This window comes from Motacilla alba, chromosome 19 (assembly GCF_015832195.1).
Source record: "Motacilla alba alba isolate MOTALB_02 chromosome 19, Motacilla_alba_V1.0_pri, whole genome shotgun sequence".
Classification (NCBI taxonomy): Eukaryota; Metazoa; Chordata; class Aves; order Passeriformes; family Motacillidae; genus Motacilla; species Motacilla alba.
In genome coordinates, this window is record NC_052034.1 from 4,044,925 (window position 1) to 4,066,331 (window position 21,407).

General features: G+C 40.9%; 1 protein-coding gene across 2 annotated transcripts in view; it reads right to left on the reverse strand.

The window, feature by feature from the left end:
* TAOK1 (TAO kinase 1) overlaps positions 1 to 21,407 on the reverse strand; it is a 69,467-nt gene that overhangs the window by 27,315 nt on the left and 20,745 nt on the right. For both annotated transcript variants that reach the window (XM_038157854.1, XM_038157855.1), the window contains 7 exons: positions 12,849 to 13,075; positions 8,788 to 8,859; positions 5,784 to 5,885; positions 4,941 to 4,986; positions 3,946 to 4,042; positions 3,045 to 3,158; positions 2,190 to 2,281 (listed from right to left, as the gene is read on the reverse strand). In XM_038157854.1, coding sequence (XP_038013782.1) covers positions 2,190 to 2,281; positions 3,045 to 3,158; positions 3,946 to 4,042; positions 4,941 to 4,986; positions 5,784 to 5,885; positions 8,788 to 8,859; positions 12,849 to 12,980 — 655 coding nt within the window. In that variant the 5' untranslated portion in view covers positions 12,981 to 13,075. The remainder of the gene's footprint in view (positions 1 to 2,189; positions 2,282 to 3,044; positions 3,159 to 3,945; positions 4,043 to 4,940; positions 4,987 to 5,783; positions 5,886 to 8,787; positions 8,860 to 12,848; positions 13,076 to 21,407) is intronic.

Below are 21,407 nucleotides of genomic sequence, written 5' to 3' on the forward strand. Positions count from 1 at the left end.
TGAGTTCTCTGACTCATTGTAATGTACTAAAATAGGAGTAAGTTAACAGTAAGCTCTATACTGGGTGTTCAGCCACTAAGCATTCTTGGCTTCATACACCCCCCCCTTTGTTTTTTTTTTAATCTACAGTTGCTAAAAAGCTAAGAAATATTTATTTCTAGCAGGACAGCAGTGATGGAGAAAAAACTGGTTACAAGAACCATCAAATCACACTTAACTGACTAAGCACATGGGCAGGAAGTCAGCAACAGGCCAACTCTTTATACTATTTTGAGAGTTGCCTTCTCTCTTTGGCTCTTCTCTCTTTCAAGCTTGTATTACTCTTATAGACTGACACAGCATGAAAGCCTAATGAGGAAGGAGATGATCTCACTGTAACAACAAAATTGAAGCTTCATCAGAATGTTTATGGGGCAAACTTTATAAAGCTCAGCCTCGCCATAGACATTCCAGAGAAGCTGGTCAGGCCATGAGGATGTTCCTACACTACTGAAAATGCAACAGAAAACTTTCCTTCCTCAAAAAAAACAAACAAGGAAAAAAATAATGCTACTTTTCTTAGTCTGCTCAGTTCTGAGTTGAATAGCAGCACTGAACTATGGATCAGAGATCATGGTACACTCATGGCTATGGCAGGATGGACTAAGCCCTACAAATTCCTCAGAATGGGTAGATTGAGGACTTCAGTCTTTCCTCAAATTCAGCACTTTACCTCCTCTAATCTGTCAGATAACTAGTTGCTGCTATCAAGGATCAGACAGATTATTCATTAAACTATTTTAACCGACTGCTCTCTCTACCTTTTTTTTTCTCTTAGCTCACCTGAATAAAATAGAAATCTTCTGGAAACCCTGAAACTGAGCCCTCAGTAAGACCACTTCTAAGACTAAGTGATAATTTGAGAAGACTACCAGACATCTCATTTCCCTGCTGCCTTCCCATGCTTACTCAACGCAACACAAATGAGCCAGGCACACGGACCCAGCCTACACTGCTCTGCTGTCCTGACCTAGTCTCACCTCCCACCACGCCAGCAGCCGTAGATGAAGCCCAACACGCTTCATCCTGCAGGAACGCAGCGTGCAGGACTCCCAGGGGTGTGGTGGCCATGAGCTCACTGCATTCCTGGAGCCCTGCAGCCAGCCAAGTCTCCTTACTCCACTCAGAGCAGGATTCTGTCATGACAGTCACACCCCTTCAACTTGCTTTATATTGGCAAGCAAGAAGAAAAAAAAAAATACCCCAACAAACAAAATCTCTGCTCTGAAGAAAGAATCTATTTCGCGTCCTGGAAGAAAATGAAGTTGACAGTTTGGAATGCCAGACAGCATTTTTAGCTAAACTGTGCAGTTCACATGGATTAGTGTGTTCCTGAGAGCTCTCGCTGCCTGGCTGGGCTGCTCCTCCATGGAGGATGGCTTGGAGCACGAGCAATCAGATCTGACAAGGATGGGAGGACAGCCTCAGGTGCATGGAGCAGTGGTGTGCATGGTGTGCTTCAGCCAGGGCGTTTTTGTTCCAAGAAAACACGACGTGTTAAATTTAAACAGAATGCCATACTAACACTGTCCCTTTTAACTCACATCCTGGTCTGCTCTAATGGCAATGCCATCATTTCTTTAGGCTTTGAGTTTCAGGTTACCACTTCAAAATTGGATTGTTTCGTATCTTTTCATTTAAGGAAAAAGAAAAATCTATTCAGAAGTGACAACACACACTGAATACAGCTTTGAAGTTGTCAACTTCTCCAGAACTTCATCACTGCAGAATTTGTTAATGTATGTTAAATTTTCACTGAAACAATATCAACTTACAGCACTAAATATATCTCCACATTGGTACCTTTAATGGTTCACTTCTAAAGCTGTCCAGCAACTGACTGTTTTTCAGTTCAGAAGTTAACTGCCTCTCCCATAGAACGTGAACACCCTTAGTGATATCACTTGGCCACTCTCTTTGTCTATATAACTCTTTTTCTTCAGGTAATGAAAACACAAGTTCCACAAACATCAAACTGGAAACTTGGTCTGGAATTCTAGAAAGCACATTTCACTCTTTTCTCTAATACTCAGGGCCCAGAGAAACCAGGACAAGAAAGGGAGCACAAATTTTCTGCACTGTGATTCAACTGAATAAGTTCCAGGTATGAAATACCAACATTTTAATTTTTTTCAAAGTAAATAACTTACCTAACTCAATACAGGTAATTCCAAGAGACCAAACATCTACTTTTCCATCATACTGCCCTTCATCCATGGCTAAAATCACTTCTGGGGCCATCCTAAGAAAAGAAATTGGTGCTCAAATTAGGCAATGGAACACATCTTCATTAGTATGAAACTGTCTGTTTCCCTGATTTCAGCTACCATAAAGAAATCATTCCCCAAGCTAGCAGGCATGACCATGGGATACTGGGAACAAAGACCAGGCACCCACACTAGTGCAGGCCTGCAGAGGCTGTGTGATGCTCTCCTGTGCTTTGCACAGCTTTCCATTTGTGAGTATCACCACCTTCCTTCCAACCCTCCCACATTTCCAATAGTTTAGCTGGCTGACCAACTGTGGTGAAGTAATTATAACATGCAGTTGAGTAAACACCACAGATTAGGTGTAAGAGATCAAAAGCATACAAGGGATCTGCAAAGGGGTTGGTTCAGTGAACCTGGCCTTTCCTATGAAAGAAAAAACACTTCAGTTATTTCAACAACCATACACGGTGAGAATACACGAATTGTTTAAACCACTGGGGGGAGTGATTAAAATATATTACAGATGATTCAATCCCACCTCTACCACTTTAGGTCAGTCTAAGCAGAACAGCAAAATATTTTTATTACTTTTTGTGAACTACAAACACAAGGATACACAATTTCTTGGAACTCAGAGCCTGCCTACTATTGAAACTTTTTCTTCTAACAAAGTACTTTTTATCACCACAACTGGAAGATTACAGAGCTAGCTCCAATAGGCCCAAGTATATTAAACAGCCAATACATGATCCTTTCACTTCACAGAGCCAGAAATGAGTAAAACTCTTGGCTTACCAATATGGCGTCCCCACAAATGAGTTGGCAGGAGATGCTATGGAAGCAGACCCAAAGTCAGCAAGTTTCACCTGTCCTGGCTCTGTCAGCAGGATGTTCCCTGCCTTGATATCTCTGGTGACAGAACACAAGTGTCAGTATTACTCCCCTCCAAAGAAGAAAACTCCCTATTGGACAGACTATGAAACACACCAATATTCACATGTTCAAGCTGCAAAATTTTCACATTTCCTCCAAATACCAAGTCTTTAACCATTAGATTAATTGCTTAAAGTGGCCCTTGATTTTGGATTCTTTTGTCTTACATGTTAGTCTTAATGTCTGCCTTAAAAATGAACTTTAAATGGCACAACAGGATAAGCTTCACATACAGTTCAGCAAAACCTTCTGAATTAAGTACAACCTTTATCAAAGTTTTTTAAAAGGACTTAATAATGTAACCATTCAAATTCTTAATCCTACTAAAACGCAGAAGCTACTTAAATTACAAAGAACATTTGCATCCCAAACTTACTGTGTGCTTCTCAACATGTGTGTTTGTGTAAAACTAATTTTCCAAGAATTAGTGCTCTCCCTGCCCCAGCATTCTTGGCCTTGCAGTTCCTACAAACTCTCTGGGTGCACTTGCTATTCACTGCTTCAGAGACAATCAGCACTGAAAAGTTCAGCAGATTTGAAGGAATTCTGCAGAAATTATGAACACTAGCTGTAAGAGACAGTTCATGTCCAGATACTGAGCTTGCTAGTGTTTAGACTACTATAAATCACTTGTTTGGGAGCATAGGGATACTGTGAAAAGAAAATCTCTGCTTACAATGTTGAATTTGGGATGGAGGGGATACAATCAACAAAACAAATTATGTGTAAGTGGCTATGAGACAGCAAAAGTGTAACTACTTACCTATGGATCATATTGTGAGAATGCAAATATGCTAATCCCTGGAGAGCACCATGGGTAATTGCTGCTATTTCCACTTCTTGCAATGGCTTTTTATGAACTTAAGGAAAGAATTTATGTGAAATTCAGTATTACAACTGAAAACAATACAGTTTGCAGCATGCAAGCCAGTACTGTTAACAATGTAAACAGAAATACTAAAAGTCCATTTTCACTGAGTTCAATATGAGAAGCAAAACTAAAAATAGTTCACAGAGTACATTCTATAATCAGATGTAATCTTCTAACTGTAAACCAGCAGCTATTTACTACCAAAGAGACCACTCTCCAACCATAAACTACATTCCTGTCAGTTATGTGACCAGTCTCCAAAGTAACTTCTGGAGACTCAATATTGAGTTTTCCAATAATGAAGTGAAACCTCAAACCCCAAAAATTTACAGTAATTCACACACAAATAAATTGTAGCAACACAGATGAGATTCTGGCAGCTCAGCTTTTGGTCCTGAAATGCTTCTGGCAAGGAAAGGAACAACTTATTGGCCACACATATCTCTTCAAAGCCAGTCCATTATAAGAAGTCTGATAGAAAAATGACCATTTAATGAAAGACCTCATCAAGCACAACCCTTATACTGCTGTAGTGCTATTCTAGTCAACAGGCCTTCAGTCTTAGCAAGCATTTGGATCAACAGCAAGGGTTTTCAGAAGTAAATCTTGAACTGTCATGGCAGGAGAACCTAAAACTCAGAAGCAAAAAAATAGCTGACTGACAACTTTAAAACAGTATGAACCAAGGAGAAACTAAGCACCTGGCAAAGCCAATATTCTACAAAAAACCCACTACAGCTATGCAAGAATTCGATAAACTGATCCTGATACACACTGTGGCCCCAAACAAAAGTATAAACTTAAGAAAAATTCTGTGATGCTGTAACCCCCTAGTTCAGTACTCTACTTCTGACTTTCCATCAAATAAGCATATATGACTCACTTACCTTCTAGTAAGTCTGATGCTGATCCTAAACAATATTCCATAACAAGCTGTTACAGGAAGAAATCAAAGCAGTCAGAAAATTTGTAATAGTAAATACATGTTTTCTAGACTTGCATGGAGAAATCTAGAACTAATTCCTGGAGCACAGAGTGCAGGTTGCCATAACAAAGCAAGTATTGCTTGTACCATAAACTCCATGCCAGCACTGCCACACTGACCCCTCCCACAAGTGCAGCTCTAACTGGAATTAAGCAAAACCCTCCTGTGTAAGATACCAAGCAACACCACTTGTAAGGAAGGCCAAAGCACATTCATGACCAGTTAGGTATTGTACTACATATCATATTTTTTATGCACATACTTAACAGGAATGTTAAACTGCACTTAACAAGCTTATCAGAGTATTAAAGGGCTATTTAGGGATTTACTTAAGATTCTGTCCTAGTCAGATTTCAAAAAGAGAAACTAAAACTTTGCCCTACAGATTTATTGAAGCTAACTCACAAAACAGCACTTAAAACTTAAACTTTTAGTTCAATAATATGATTTCTTTAGTATATTGCACTACAAAACTTTATTAGTGATGGGTGTACATTATTTCAAATACTCAGTTTATCAAGCTAAATACACTAGAATAACAACACTTGATCTAAGCAAAATGGAAAATTTTTTAAATCTTGGTTCCAGAAAGTATGTTCAGTTGGTTGAGCACCTGTAAGGCCCTTGGCTATGCTCATCTCAGTCTGTACAACACCAGTGCTCAGGTGCCTCCCAAAATCCAGCTGGAGAGATTTCAAAGCACCTTTAACCAAGGCAAGAGAAGTGCAAAGCAGCAGATGCTTACCCATGCTGTATGCTCCCGCAGATAGCAGCCTTTGTATTCTATACTGTTGGGGTGTTTTATTCTTTGGAGGAACTTGACTTCCTTAATAATATCCTGCCATTTCTGTAGGGAAGAAAAGGAATAGAAAGTCGTTTTAGAACTGTAATCTTTTTGTTGTTGTTGTTGTTACTATGTTGTTTAATCATTTTAAGAGGCAAAACTATCTCAAGGTTCAAATCAAAGTAAGTTTGTATCAACACTACAATATTCACTGCTTAACTCCTTAGCAGACCTACAAAATAAGTTGCTGATCAATTAGGCTGTATGCAAGGATCTCTCATCAATGTAATGTTTTATATTTATATATTTATATGTGTGCATGGGATATACTGGTAAACATTTAATATCTGAGCAAGTCCTCAAAAAAGAAGTGATCCTCTACTAAGGGATACCAATTCTGTTTTCAAATCAAACACACACCCCAACCTGAAAGAGATGTGGGTGATAAGTGTCCTTCAGCAGGATCAGCTGCCTCTCAACTCTTGTCACTATAAAGACCTATCCCTACTAGTCACTATATTACACTGGATGAGGCTCCTTTTATCAGCTGCCAACTATCTGAGTACATTCTTGATAATGTTTCTCTATTACTAGCTTAATCTTTACAAGGGCCAATTTAAAACGAGTTACCTACTAGATAAAGGAATGGTTCTGCTGGAGAAAAAATATAAACAGATAAAACAAAGCCAGGTTTATAATAAAGGGAGCTCTGTTAGTGCAACTTTAAAAGCACGGAAGAGGCCAAAATATCAAGTTCCAATGTGTGCCTAGACACTGACATTGCTTGCCTTGGAGACCTCCAAGTCCCCCCATATGCTGCACATCCACATCTCCTCAGGCAAGAAAGGCATGAGTCTGAGAGAGCAACAGCCAAACTGCAACTACAGAAAGTACCTCCAATTCCAAATGCAGTTGCTGAAACCATTTAAGTACGCAGCCATAAATGTAAGAGTGTTGACACTGCACATGTTTTTGAGCAAGGGTATCAGCTCTGAAGTTAACCAGAGGGAGAGGAACCCAACAGCAAAAGGCTCAAAAGCTGGTTTCCAGGTCCTGTTAATCTCTCAGCACACTCTTCCTCACGTGTTGGTGGGTGGGTAGTATTCACAGAGGGACGCAGGGCCCATCTTACCCTAAGGTTTGGCAAACATGTGCCAAACCTCAGTAACAATTTTAGGATTAGAGAAACACATGAAACCAGGGAACACAGAAGCCCACAACTGAGGCAGCTGATTGACTACATTAAGCATTTCTCAACACCAGAATGGCTATAGAATGACACAGTGCAGCTATAGCATAAATTCTCTCACTGACACTGGAGTGACTTAGTTGCCTTTTACCTTCAGCCTCAAAAGCCTTGAGGTACTAAGCAATAAAAACCAAACCAAGAAAGCATCATGTTAAGCCTCTACACTGGGAAGAGAGAAGTGATGCATTAATAAAGAAGTATTCATAATTTCCTGCATAAAAAAAAGCTCCAAGATCACATTTAGAGCACAGTACTACATTTTTCAAAGGTTTTAAACCTATTCTTAGTATAAAATATGACCCTATTTGAGAGAATAATTTTTCCCACCAATGATAAAATCTTGTTATGAAACCAAATGATACCAGAATGCCCTTAATCAATTTTCTTTACATAGGCTCAATCATAACTCCAGTAAACTTCTGAACAAAACAAATAAAAATGGCTGTAAAATAGAAAGTATTTTAATCCCGGTCTTATTACTTTCTTCAAAATAAAGAAACATACGCATTGAAGACAAACAAAAGCTATTTCTGAAGCATGCACAGTTTGTTTCATTCATGTGAATAGAGTATTTATAGCTCACAGTAATTAAAACAGTAGGACAAGTAGCAAGTACAAATTATTCTTTCATCAGTACACAGTTAAACAAGTCACCGCAGCGACAAAACAGAAACAGGCATAGCAAATTTAACTCTGAAGCTAGAATTCAGGACTGCTGGAGAGACACTGCCACCTCTACCTCCTACACACACAGAGGAAGGAATAGTTCAGCCCCTTGGAGTGCAGATGATCAATACACAAGAGGCAGGCACAGAAAGCAATGAGCTGTTATCATCAGAGCAAGGCTGCTGCTAAGATTGGAATATAGAGAATGGAGGGAGGGAACCCCCCATAAATGCTTTGGACAACATGCTTATGAGAAATATTTCTGCTGAAAAATCATGCCACGATTTGATAGATGTCAGTTACCAGATAGAATATCAAATTAGCTGCTTGTGTCATCTTGGGCTTTTCGAGAATCTGTATTAGCACTTAAACGTTTCAAGTATAAAAGCAACTCTCTCTGCTAAGCATCCCAGGGAAAGGACACATCTGGGGTGGCCATGAAAACACTTAATGTCTAAATCTCAGAGGCCCACTTCTACAGACCCTTCTGCAAAGGCTGCCTTAATCCCTGGCTCTGGCAATTCTTCTGGAATTACGCTGCTGTTCAGATTTCCACACTCATTCATTCACCACTCTTTTGCCCTTGTTTCAGCTGCTCATGAGCACAGTCATTCCAGAGAGGGATGCATTCTGCCTCACTACTTGGTACAAGCAAGGCTCCCTTGGATGCTCTCACTACTGCATCCATTTCTATCATTCTTTTGTCCTGGTTTTTTGGAAAGGTATTTAAAATGGAACATTTAAGGGCAGTAAGACACCAATATACAAACTCATAATTTTGGTTTTTTTTCCTGTCTACACATTTCTGTGGTCCCAAAAAAAAGCCCTTTGTATCTGAAAGAAGTGAGTTCCACCTCTCTTCTTTCAGGAGCAGATTACACAGAAATACACTGAACAGTAAACTGATTTATTTTGTTTACACAGTACCCTTAATCACCTTTACAGTTATAGAAATTATTTCTCCTGAAGGAACCCAAGCTAACTAAAATCATCCCAATACAGTAATTATTTGCAATGATCAAGGTTTAATATACAACATGTTCTACATACCTCATTGGACTGCTTCCCACTATATGACATTTTCTTGATGGCCACCACTTCATTGGTGCGCACATCACGTGCCTGCAACAGGAAAACACAATCCATCAGTTCCCCCAGCTTTCCATACGATGCAAACCACACACAATCATCAAATAATCTCTATTCTTTGTGAACTTTTGCAGAGCATTAAACTAAGATATCTTGCAACAGGTGTGACTGCTGCAAGAATTAGGAATTTCTTTCCTAAGCGAAAGATCACCCTCCTGTCTGGGAGACAGGTGTGACATTTTTCCATGCTCAGCATCTACCAAGTCTCTGCAGGAGCTGAGCATTGTGACTTCAACTAAAAATCAGCTCTGATTCAAGTAGAAGGGATTTTCCCTAAATCAACTTCTCTCCCTGCCCAGGTCCAGTCCACATGAAACAGAAGCAAGGCTCAGCCACCCAGTTCCATTCAATCCATATGGAAAGATGTCACATGATGCACTGGAGATCACCACCAGTGTGTGGAGCAGGTTTCTCCCCAGTGCTCCCAAAATGTAGCTTTTGTGTCTTAAAGGAAGGCAGATGATACACAGAGACATGGCAGCAATCCAAGTGACCCATCTTCAGATGAGACTTCTCAGTTTCGTAGTATTGTTACTTACGCTGCACCATAAATGTACATCGTTTTTCACACTTCAAAGGCAAACTCCCTGACTTCAGACAGCAACAATGCAAGGCAAGGGCTAGAGAAGAAGCTTTGTTTAATTCAGCACCAAAGCAAGGGCTCATTCCCCACAGCAGGAGAAGAGGCAGCACCTTGCACGAAGGATGGCTCCAGTAAAACCCCAGATTTCCTCTGTTAGAGATTTCAGCAGCACAGGAGGATGGTGGAGGAAAAGACCTCTGAGCCTCTCTGATAATAATAATCAACTTGGACATGAAGCTAAATGATATAAATCTGAATAATGTGCACCACAGCATTCACAGATGACTGATGAAAATGCTGATTTTTAATATATTTGTACTATCAAGCACAGCCTACCAGAACATGGATTAATGAAGTACTAGGGCTCTGCCTTTTGTAAAAAGGTTTTTCAGTCATGTTTTAATTCTGCTGTTCATTAAAGAGATTCCCAGAATTCCCTGGCAGTCTTTATTCCAACTGGCTATGATAAGCTTGAACCAATACTATTTTCACTTTTCTTTCTGTTTGAGAGGATCCTCTCACTGATAGAACCCATAAAGTTGGGTGGGGGGTGAGTGATTATTTTTGTTGTTTGAGACAAAAAATGAATAAAATTCTGACTGCTAGATCTTTACTGACTAAAGACAATCTCTGAAACATTCAACTGTGTGAAGAACTGCCAATAAAGCAGGGAAGCAAAATACTACAGTAAAGCAGAAGGAACCCAGCTCTAACAAAAGAGAGTGGGTTATTCTTCTGCTCCATCTGCAGTGTTCCAGTGTAGTAGGTTTCCTGTGTCAAGCAAAAGCTATTATTACACTGCAGAGCAGGGAGTAGGGTAAGGATAATACCAAAAATGATTCAGAGGTGCCAGACTTGCAGTTTCTAAGAAACTAAAACCATGAGGTGAACCAGCAAAATTCATATCAATTATAAAAGAAAAAAAAATAAAAAAGGAACTTTCTGCTATGAAGGATGCAACAGAAACAGAGAGACAAGAGTCAGATCAATATATATCACCCATTGGTGGGATCACTGCTAAAAGGGAAGGAAGATGGGTACAACTATCAGTGAAACTCTATTTTAAATAAGGTAGGGGACACTTCAGGATTATATGGATTTTCTATTGGGTAATTACCCCACATCTATTTATCAATCACATTTTTTGGTGCAAGCTGTGTGCCATGAAAGCTGCCTGGAGAGAGGATGCTTTGCATCAGAAAACCCAAGCAAACAACACCTGACAGAGTTTCCTGAGCACCTACAGTCCTAGAGAGGGAGAACTGTCCTGGCTGACACCCCAGAAATATTAAAATCACAGAGTTGCATTTGCTTTTTTCAGTTTCCCTGTGATCTTGGATTACTGAAAAACAGTTCCTAGACAAAAGCCAGGAGGATGTGCAAGGCCAGCTCCCTTTAACCATCCAAACGAGCAAGTCTTGTTCTATGGCACACATGTATGCACATATATCCTGCTTTCCTCCAAAAACTCCACACAAAGGATCAACATCTGGTGACCAGAGTAGCTTCAGCATTGATATAAGGCAAAGTATGCACAAAGAAAAAGTGGAGTATGTCACTGGGTTCAGTACTATCATTTAAAGCAGTTATTTACTGTAATCCAATATAATAATAATTAAAGTTTAATTGTTTGCAGTACCAGAATCAAACTATTGTTAAGAAAGCTAAGAAGTTCTATTTCTTGCTTTACAGAGGAATAAAGTACCCAAGAGACAGACTCCCCAATGTTTTAGTTTTTCGTGCTTATTTAATTCACATTAAATTTCCCTCTCCATGGTGTCTCTCTGATCTTTTGGGCTTCTGTTTGAAGGATGGGGCACATTGCACGGAGCAGTTTCAGATTCAACATCTCAGAACCATTAGCAGTAAAAGAGACACAACACAAAACTTACAGGTTAAAACTTCCTAACACAGAAACAGCAATAGAATGTCTTTATCAGAAACCCTCTCTTGACAAAAATGATGCCCCTACATGGGCTGGGGTTGTTTGATGCACTGCTCACACTTGTCTTTATGCAAGTGCTAAATCAGAGGTACTTTCTGACAAAGAAGCACAATCCAAATGCCAGCAAGTAATTGCACTCTATAGTGAGTAAATACCGATCTGTAATGAACTGGTGATTTAAAATGGTGGGGGAAAAAGAGAAAGAATGGCTAGAAATTAATGGCCTCTGAGTTGCAATTGCTTTGGAGATGGAGCTGGTAATGGGCCATCAGCCCTTACCACAAGGACAAAGTTCAGGCAGCTACAAAAACCCCATGGCAGCTTCCTGCTGGTGTTTGGGAATGCTGTTGGCTTCCAGCTCACAGGCAATCTGCAGCTGCATTATGGGTTTCCATATCTGTGTGGCCCATGCATGCCTCTGAAAGATACAGTGGTCCAAAAAACTTCCACAATATTTCTTCAATAATATTTCCAAGTAGCAGGAAGACAGATTTGTCAGTTCCCTCCCTTGATATTCACTCTTTAACCAAAGTGAGTAAATGAGGTGAATTTAAGGCCACAGGTGAGTATTGTTTCGTTAGAAAACACTTCCTCCTCCAGATCTGTTCCCAGACAGTGGTGGCTCATAGTTTTAAGCAGGGAACAAAATTAAGAAGCTTTTCCTAATTAGTTCATCTGTGCTGCATTAAATTTGTGCTGGAAGGTTCCCAACATGGTCTGCTGCAATTATTAACACTGAATAGGCATCTCATAAAATAGTGACACAAATGGCTTTCTGAAGGAAAATTGGCAGGTTTGGCCACACCTCCTATAATTATCAACGTGAAAAGGTTTTCTGAGGAAAGTGTTTTTTAATGAAGGCCCCACAATATTTGGTTAGCACATAGCAAGCTGAACTGAGGTTGCCATGAGGATCTCGTTCATGTCAGGTAAGTATTATGCAGATAGATACTGGGATTCTTGCCTGCAGTAGGAATGGATGTGACAGGACAAATGACAACAAAAGCACCAACACTGAGGTGTCAAACATAAAGAATGGCTTTAGGGGAGCCTCGGGGTATGCACAAAGGGAAAGAGAACTCAATTTCTCTCAAGGAACAAGAGGTGATAAGGAGATGATCAGACCAAGAGAAGTGCACTGCCAGTCAGAATTGATGGAGCAGAAGTCCACGTTTTAATTTGCACATAAATCCCTGCTTGCACCTAAAGGGCAAGGACCAAGTTTCCAGGGGTTTTTTTTGCATGCAAACACCTTGCAGAGACTGCAAGATTGTGAAAGGACTGAGACCATACAGACACACAAGATAACATCTCTGCCCCAAACACCGCACAAAAAGTCATAGTAGTTTCTTTTCCTCATTATGCTCCAAAAAGTCGACACCCACAGCTTCAAAAGAAACACAGCTAAAATTCACAAGTTGTGGCGCTACTTACAAAATAAACTGCTCCGAAGCTTCCATGGCCAATCTCTCGGAGATCTGTGAAGAGCTTTTCTGGATCTTCTTTGAAGAAGAGCTCTGCAATTTCGGGGTCCTTCAGGCTGCCCGCTCGGCTGGTTGATGGCATCCTGCTGGGCAGTCAGCCGACCGACTATCTGGGTTTAAAGTGCTGCTTCAACCCTTGGCTCATCTGTATGAATGGAGCCTCTTCAGCATGGATTACTGCAAGAAAAAGATTGCAATCCTTCACTGATTATCCTCTGCTCAAAGAGCCCCAAACAAGCCACAGCAAAGCAGCTTCCACTTCCTCCAGAGCAAGCAGCCCTGGTGCGTGAAGCAACACACCCACTGTGACACCAGGCAAGCACTTCATCTAGGACAGAAACCAAAATCAAAACACAAAATGAGGTGCATTCCATGCCCCAGCATCTGCTCGATCACCTGCAGAGCAGTCAGAGAATCTCTGACCTACAGCGACAACCAGTTCATCACCAGTGAGTCCATATTACCGTGACACCCTCCCTCTCAAGAGTTACACCCACTGTGTCCTAAAAAATTCTCTGGATTCTGTGATGTCTATCACAAAGTGCTTGCTCTTCAGAGGTTTACTCGCAACCCCTTTTCTTCAGAGAAACAGCATCCAGAACAGGAGATAGCCGATTCCACACCCGCGGCTCCTCCTCCTGCTCTGCTTCAGCAGAGGCAAGCACACATTGGAATTGTGATTGGCATACGAGACAATGGACAATAGGCCACTGGCAAACACTTTCTTCAGAGGAACTTGCAACTTCAGACACAACTGGGAATGTATAAAATTCTTTCTGTCTGCACCATGAGTTCACTTTCATTTACTACAAGCTTTGTGTCTTGGAATCGATCCAAAATTAAAGTATACTGTTAAGCTGGGCTAAAATCTTACTATATCTTTACAACAGGTGATGCCAAAAAACCACTATAAATAAAAAGCCCTTTTCTTTTCCTCTTAAAGGGAGGTATTAGGATTTCCTATCAAATCCCTGTAAATTATCGCTAATAAAGACAATTCTGTCACTGGCAAAGAGTTAATCACACATCTCACTTCTTTCCAAAATATCTGTCTGGCCAAGACTTGTGCTTTTTTTATTTCTATTTCGTATCTCAAATTTGTTTTTAAAAAAAGTTGGAGGTTTATTTCCATTATGAAGACGTGAAAGACAACAAGCCTGAATTTAAACAACACATCAGAAGGCCCTGTCCATTTCTCCTCCCTTTCTGGACACTATAAACTCCACCTTTTTCCAAGCCTCTAGACCATCAATGAATCATTTGTTTTCCAGTCCCTGCAGAGCAATTCCTGCAAGGATGGAAAAAGACATATTCCTGCATGTTTGTGCTCAGTGGTTCTCTTCTCTGGAGAACTGCAGCATGTGCAAGTCCCCCAGCCTGCCTGCTCCTTGTTCGAGACCTCCCAGCACTGCTGCAGAGCCTGGCTGTGGAACACAGCCGAGATGTACCTGGCTGCAAACTCCACAGGAGCCTCCCATTTTTCTGAGGAAGACATGTATGGGAGAGAGAAAGCACAGAAGGGAAGCAAAATCCAGCATTTTCCTCCAGGCAGTCAGCATTCAAGGAGATTTATAATGCGACCCAGAATGCGTTTCCGTGATAGCCCGCTCTCAGGGGAGAAGGAAAAGCTGACACTGAAATCCCAGAGGTGGACCAAGCAGAAGAACATATACACACATACAGAAAATATGCAGCTGCTCACAAGTCTGCCACACTGCGCTGCTGAGCACTCACACATTTCCTGTGATGCAGGATCACTGCAGGAGCCTTGGAACAGCCAGCATCTGCACACAGCTGCCAGGGAGGCCGAGTGGGATGCACAGGAACGGGACTGTGATATCCCCACCTTCCCTTGCATAACACCATAACTAATACCGTGTGGGAAGGGAAATAATTAGCTCTAGCTCAGCCTATACCTGAAGCACGCTACATTTATGAAAGCTGGAGGAAAAGTGGGGTTTTTGTTATTTTTCCTTCTTTTTCATATATCAACAATATTCCACTTGATTCCAGCTCTAGCAAGCACATAACACTGAAAGACAACTGTTTCACATTTACAGCCCCCAACAAAACAATAGACAAAAAGCATGTCAGAAGAGCAAGAGAAAGGAGCTGGGGGAAGGGAGCTGATAACCAGAGCACACTCAGTATTATTGAAGGAATGTTTCTTGGATCGACGGTAATGATGTCATGTTCCATCTTTTAAGAAGCATCAGATTCTTACAAAAAGGACATTGTTGTTCAAAAGCAACTGCTGCAATCCCAGAATGCCCTTTTCCCTACATCTGTTAGTCAGAGGGGCTAGGCTTGGATAAACCTGCTAATATGGCCAAAAGTCACATGTCCCCGTGAGCGAGCGTGCCTGTGAGAGCCAGCGCGAGGGGAAAGCCCCGCGCTCGCAGCTGAGATGGGATTACAGCCCTCTCCCCCTCCCCACCGACCCCCCATGCCAAACCAGCCACCAGACTCCTTCCTGGCATCCTTTCTGAGCGTGCCTCTGAAATGTCACCAACAGGAACATTTCTTCCTGCAGCTGAAACTCCTACCAGGCCCACTGACAACACACACACAGGCGTGGGATGGGACAGAGCAGAACTCCTCACCTACCGTGATACACCTTAAAATACACTTTTTTCTCCTGTATTCTTGAGAACATCAAGAAAAATTTAATTATCTTTATCCTTGGAAATAATTGCTGCTTTGAAATGCATGAGAAAAAAAAACTATTAAGTATTAAAATCTATTTAACAGAATAGTCACAAAGGTGTACATGACACTGTGCTTATCATTTGATCTCCTCAGATGGAGCAGTAAAATGCATTAATGTAAATTCCATCCATAAGAAAGCTTTACACAGTCTCGCTTAATGAAGTGCTCCCATTTTTATGGATGCTACAATATTAAATTCCCTCTTCTTTTTACCCAGACAACAGGCACTGCCTGCCAAAGCCCAGCAGTGCCAGCAGCAGAGCTCTGCCTCCTGCCTTGCAATAATGACACCTGAATGCTGTGGGGAAATGGAAAGCAGGAGAAGTGGCACGCAAAGCAGCCATTGCATTATTTTAAATGTATTAAAAATACAGGCGAGACTTCAGATTAAAACAAAAAAATCAACCCTACAACTAGACTGCACTGAAAATTAAATCACACACCAGCAGGCAGCTGGTTTTCTCAAGTACAGTCAAGTTGCACTTGGGTATTTTACATTCTTCCACCAGTGCAGTCTATTCACTACAGGGTTTTTGGATTGGTGCAGCTATACTGTTAAATACAATTGTTCCCAGTGGATGGGACTGATCATCTCACTTTAGATCAGATCAGGTGGCTGGATCCTGGCTCTGGCCAAGGGACAGGCACTGCAAACAGGATACAGCACCTTCTGACTTTGTGTGACTACCTAGAGGCCACCTTGCAGGCTGCTGAAATTAGAAAAAATAAACCCACATTTTTTCCTAGGTGTCACTCATACAAAAAGAGAACATTGCACTGCATAAACACAACTACCAGGGGTTCACTCTTAACCAATAAGGTGGCAGAGGAACATGAGGAAGATTCAAAGCAAACCAGGGAATGAGCAAGGCACAGGACTGGCCCAGCTGTATTTCCACATAGGAGTCTGAACTCACTACACTTAGTGGCTACCATTACTGGTGTAAATGACACTGACTACAGGCCAAGATGTTTTATCAAATTACTTTCATCTGAACAACTATCAGTGAGCAGAAGCCGCATGCACACATCCACAAAAGTCTGTGAATCGATAAGGTGTTACATCCCTGTAATTATGGCTATATTAAAGGTACACACACACCCCTTGAACCTCTGACACAAGAAAGCTGAAGATGAGGACGGGATAAGACCTGTTCTCTTTGGAGTTTTCTGCCTCCTGCCATGTCATCTCAAGCTGAAGTTAAGACCCACCCCTGTGACTAATACCCCCTGGGATTCTGCAGAGTAGAACAAGCAAAGCTCGAAATGGTCAGTTGCCATAATTAAAGTGCATATTTCAGTCTTATGCTATGGAGTCCTCAGAGAAATAAAAATCCGTCCACACTACACTGAACTCTCTGACAGCCGTCAGTGTCACAAATAACCATTTTCAGGTAATATACACCAATGTACTACGAGAATGTGCTTGGCCTTCCCTGCAGAAGAGAAGGAATCACACACTGAGATTATCACCTGTCCATATTATTTCTCAAGTTCCCATTCAGACCAACTCAGTGAGTGGCAGTGACTAGAAGGTACTTGGTTACACTAACCATGAGATACACTAAAGCATTTTCAGTTCCTTAAGACGGTTCCAAAGTTTGTAGAAACCAAATTACACCACACACTTGCTTGTAGAAGATTAGCTCTGAAGAGCAGCATGCTTCGTCCCTACAAATGACATTTCAAGGAACTAACACATCCAACAAGAATATGAGAACCAGAGCTAAACAAAAACCATGTGAGCACAAAATGGAAACAAGCAGCAGATCTCTGCATCCGTCATCCTGTGTCTCCCCATTTCACGGGGAACAAGAGCCACACAGACTTCCACAATGGCAACAGGAAAGCTGTCCTCTATTACTGAACTAGAAAAAAAGTTATTATTTGCAATTCGAGACATAAATCTTGTTTTATGCTATAGTCATCTGGTATTCCATCCACTTAGCACAGTAACTCCATAAAAACTTCTCTTTACTGTCAAACATAGCTACACTGTGTTTTTCCCTCACTGAATATATTTGACACTTTAAAAACAAACAAACCAAGCAGGAGACCAGTTACAGCCCCTATGATCTTCACAGCTGACACTAACAGCAAAGACTAAAAAGTGAATATTCAACACAAAAAACTACTGGTTCTTTGCAGATCTTCTTACTCAAAGTAATAAAACAACCAACAAAAACACCCTTCACACCACTAAAAAACAACTACCCATCATTTAGAAACTGATATTTAGATTTTTTTAAGAATCTGCACTGCTGGTAGTGCAAACAGCTGCTAAATTTTAGTGTAATTTTCTCTGGCATGATCTAATGCACAAGCATCAAATAAGATGGGGAATGAGTGTCATCATACAACTATCAAAAATGGGAAAAGGGATTTTCTGTTACTTGCATATGGGTCAGATCCAGGGAGTGTATGAAGCTGAGATTAAATTATCCTCTCAACACACTATTAAAAATTTCCTGAATGGCTTCCAGCTGACACTGAAAATTTCCACAACTATCCTAAATATGATAAACTGAAACTATTGAAAGAACTGACTTTCAATTATTTTTCTTTTACTTGCAATTACACCTGAAATAAGAGCTAGATGGTAAGAATGCTTAAAGAATGATTAGATTATAAGAATGCTTAAAATAATGAATTTTCAAAGTTTCTCTGTAGTATAGAATACTTGACCTGAAAGCACAAATTCTTTTGGAAGCAGCAGACAAATCACTTCCCATTTCTATAAACTCAGAACAAAAGTTTGCAATATAAAAAAGATGAAAGCACTCTTAAGCAAAGTAAGAATTTAACCTGGAATGGGAAGTGGAAGGGCTGTACAGTTCATGGGAACACAGCAGAAAAGATGATGAAGGTCCAGCATCAGAAGACATGAACAACCATCAGGCAGTGCTGATATATGTGACTTTAGGAATGATGCCACTTATCCTTGACTTAATTTTATTACCTGCATTTAAATCAGCCTTTAAAATTTTAGCCTGATGAATTCTATGCATGGAGTTACCTCACCCAGAAAGATAAAGGGCAGGAATTACCCCCTACAGCTCCTATCACTTTATTTACTGCTCCCAAAAGCCAGGTGCCAGCCAGTGGTGGGGCCTTTCCACGAGGGCACAGACAGAAGGAGCTCTGTTAGCTCCTCTGAAATTCAGAGAACCTGCAGCCAGAGTGATACTGTCAGATTCAAGACTGAACCCATCCTTCTGCACAGCTCAGCAAACACAGAGGGACTCACACGGTTCCTGGGAAAGCACATTCCTGATCACTGCACCACATTCCTCCTTCCAGCAAGCTTGTCAAAACTATATACACTGGTTTTTATTGCTTTGCATTTCTTCAAACCTCTTTTAACCCAGGCTCTGCTCCACCCAGTCAGCCCCTTTTTTCCTATTCTGACAAAAGCAGAGTAATTCCCAAGGGCCTTAACATGCTCTGAACACATGGAAGAACAGTTACTCTGCTCACAGCAGAAGGTGGCTGTTTCCTTGAATAGCTAAAAATCAGCTTCCTGTCCACCCTCAGTGACCCCAGGCAGATGGCATCAAGACAGTTGTGTTCCAGTGACTGTCACAATGGAAGGTCCATCAGCACCTCAAACCTCCCAGAACAGACAGGAATTGCAATCCCTTGACTCATGCAAAACCCCATCTCCCAGACTCCTTGTGCACTTGGCTAAGCCTCTCCCACCAAGCTCACAACATGTTATTTTTTCTCCTCCTAGTTCTGCAATTTGGAATTTTTGCTAGAGTGGCAATTAAGGAAAAAAAAAAAAACCAACAAAACAAACAAACAAAAAAACAAACCCAGAAATGAAACAAGAAAAGGCTGGAGATGCAGCAATGGGCATTTAACTTCTCCCATGCCCTGCAAAGGGGACAAAGGGCACTCAGGAACATCTCCCTTGGGATCCTGCTAACTTACTTTTACCACTTAGTCGTGAGCTGCAGCTCAGACAAAAAAATGCTGACAAAGTAATGAACTTGCCTTTCTCTTAATGATCTTAAAATCATTCTTTTCAGTACATTTGTTCTCCAGACTGGATCCACCAGGGCTGTCAGTCAATAAGGAAAAAGGAGGTGCAGATGAATGACATTCTACACCAAACTGTTAGAAAAATGTTAAATACTCAGAAAAATATCCAAAAAGCTGTCACCAAACTGATCATCCTAAAATAATGCCAACTACAAGCAGAATAAAACCACCTGGAACGGGATGAGCAGGAAGCTACCTGTGGAGCATGGGAAGCCCCAGTGAGATTCTTTTCCACACTGCTTTTCACTCCATGTACATGAGATTCTCCTTTGCTTTCTGCCAGTCTCCAGCGGAAGGGAAAAGACAGAATCATTTTATCTCCAGGTCAGGAGGCCCTTCTGCTGCCAAAGCCTGAAGCAGGTGAGATCTCAGAGCCATGCTGGACACTTCCATCACTTGCCTTACAGCAGCAAGGGCACTTCACATGGTCTCCAACCCCATGCACACTTCTGTGACAAAGTTCTGCTTCCTGCACAGGAACAGAGAACCTTCTCCATAGGAGTCCAGCAAAGAACAGGCATGAAATGCTGTCTCCTTTATCTTTCACATTCCCTCAGCTAGGTATTTCTAGAAGGAATAGATTAGAAGGATAAGATCAATCTGCACCTGGATATTACAGTGAATTCTTGCAATTTTTTGTCTGTGTGAGCATTTATGTTCAAACAGGCTTTTCTTCCCCACTCTGTCCTTCTTTCTTCATCTGACAAGGAACAAGTCTACCATTCCTATAAGATTCCCTTTTCAATTTACTTTTAAAAGATTTTTGAGGAATAGTTCCATCCTGAAAAAACCTCTTTGCAGGTTTTTTCTTTCTCTCTCTGCTTTTCTACCTGTTTTTTTCTTTCATTACACTTTTTCACAGAATAGCCTCAGGAAGACACTTTCATGTTCGAGCACTGCTTGCATTTCTCTTATACGTGTACTTGTAGACTCTGTGCCTTACTTTGATTTCCTCTCAAGATTCTGACACTAAAATGTCCATCATCAACTCCCTGAATTACTTACCCCAGCACACTTTCTGATCCAGCTGAGCTGTTCTGCTTGGGTGTTTACTTTCCAGGAATGTCACTAACGAAAGGGTCAGAAAGATGTATTTCCCAAACTTTCTCTGACAAGCCCAGGATCTGTGTTTCTGGGCTGGGTGTAAATATTTATTTTTAATTATTTCCACAATCTTTCAAGTTTCCTAAGAATTTAAAAGATAACTAACTGGGTAAGTGTGTTCCTGTGTTAAAGATAAGATATTCTGAACAAACATCTCTTTTGACAGGTTTCATATGTCAGTTATAAGCAAACACAAACATTTCTAACACTACCTGTACTCCTGAAAATACTAGTTTTGTTAACTGGCAATTTTTACAATATCACTTACACCAAATCTACCACTGACCCTACCACTTAAACAACACATGTAAAAGACAATACCAATGCAGTTGAGAAAAATTAAAGCAAATCTTGCTTTTTTTCCCCTACTATTTAAAGCAGAATATCCCATGAGATCAAGAAGTGCTCACCATTCCTTGACATGTTCAATACTAACATCTCCTGGATGTCTTTGCTCGTGATAGTTCTGGTACATTTATTAAGAAGGTCAGCTCTAAATTTAGTGATTCCTTAGGCTAGCAAAGCTATGAGGAAGGCAACTGGAAAAAATGAAATCTTCTGTCCCCATCCTTCTGCAATTCAGTAAGTTCACAGTCGTTGCCAACCCTTTTCCTTTATTAATGTAAAGCATCACATTAAAAAACATTCTGTG